The 1022-nt window shown below is 52.3% G+C and overlaps 1 protein-coding gene across 2 annotated transcripts in view; it reads right to left on the bottom strand.

The window, feature by feature from the left end:
- LOC103132410 (potassium voltage-gated channel subfamily D member 1-like) overlaps positions 1–739 on the bottom strand; it is a 7066-nt gene extending 6327 nt beyond the window's left edge. For both annotated transcript variants that reach the window (XM_016667376.1, XM_016667375.1), the window contains exon 1: positions 536–739. In XM_016667376.1, coding sequence (XP_016522862.1) covers positions 536–688 — 153 coding nt within the window. In that variant the 5' untranslated portion in view covers positions 689–739. The remainder of the gene's footprint in view (positions 1–535) is intronic.
- Between the last annotated feature and the right edge of the window lie 283 nt (positions 740–1022).

Raw genomic sequence — 1022 nt, 5'->3', positions numbered from 1 at the left:
CCGGTTTTTGGGTCAGGGGTCAGAGTTAGGGCTAAGGTATGAATTGAGTTTTGGTTGGTTAGGGTTAGGGAAAGGGTTAGGCTGTAGAAGTGAGGAGAAATGAATGGAAGTCAATGGAAAGTCCCCACAAAGATAACAAAACAAACGTGTGTGTGTGTGTGACTCTGACGCTGATGTTTTCCTACTTCTGTTCACAGAAAGTCCGTTTGGCTCGAATCCGCATGGCGAAGAAAGGAACAGCGAACGCCTTCCTGCAGTACAAAGAGGACCACACTCTGGGAGTGAGGCACACACACACACACACACACACACACACACACACACACACACACACACATCTCTTTTCTTGCACTGATATTCTGTCAACTTGTGTTCATCAAACGATTCACATATTATGAACATTTTAGAAAATTCATTCGCAGTTGTACGATTCTGAAAACTACAGTACTGCATGAGGCCCTGCTTCCTGTGGGCGGAGCTACAGGGATGCCGCTTCCTGTGGGCGGAGCTACAGGGATGAGGTCAGTTTTCTGACCTGCTGCGCTCTCATCTTGTCAGCTCTCTGGTTCTGGTGGTAGATCCGGCTGAAGTTGGACACGATGACAGGGACGGGCAGCGCGATGACCAGAACGCCGCTCAGGGAGCAGATGGAGCCGAAGATCTTCCCTGCGATGGTGTTAGGAACCATGTCACCGTACCTGCAGAGAGAAGCAGCAGCTCAGAAAGATGCTGGAGCAGGGCTGGGCAGTCCTGGTCCAGGTCCAGGTCCTGGTCCAGGTCCAGGTCCAGGTCCTGGTCCAGGTCCAGGTCCTGGTGCAGGACCTGGTCCAGGTCCAGGTCCTGGTCCTGGTCCAGGTCCTGGAGGTCCGGAGTCCTGCAGCTCTTAACGTCTCCCTGGTCCAACACACCTGGATCCAACAGCTGAATCTCCTCCTCAGTCCATCAGGTTCTGCTAACGACTCAGTATTTGACTCAGGTGTGTTGAAGTAGAGACTCACCTATCGATCGGTCTGATCCATCGA

This window comes from Poecilia formosa, unplaced genomic scaffold (assembly GCF_000485575.1).
Source record: "Poecilia formosa unplaced genomic scaffold, Poecilia_formosa-5.1.2 Scaffold1039, whole genome shotgun sequence".
Classification (NCBI taxonomy): Eukaryota; Metazoa; Chordata; class Actinopteri; order Cyprinodontiformes; family Poeciliidae; genus Poecilia; species Poecilia formosa.
The sequence above is the reverse complement of the archived record's forward strand: the minus strand, read 5'-3'. Positions and strand labels throughout refer to the sequence as shown.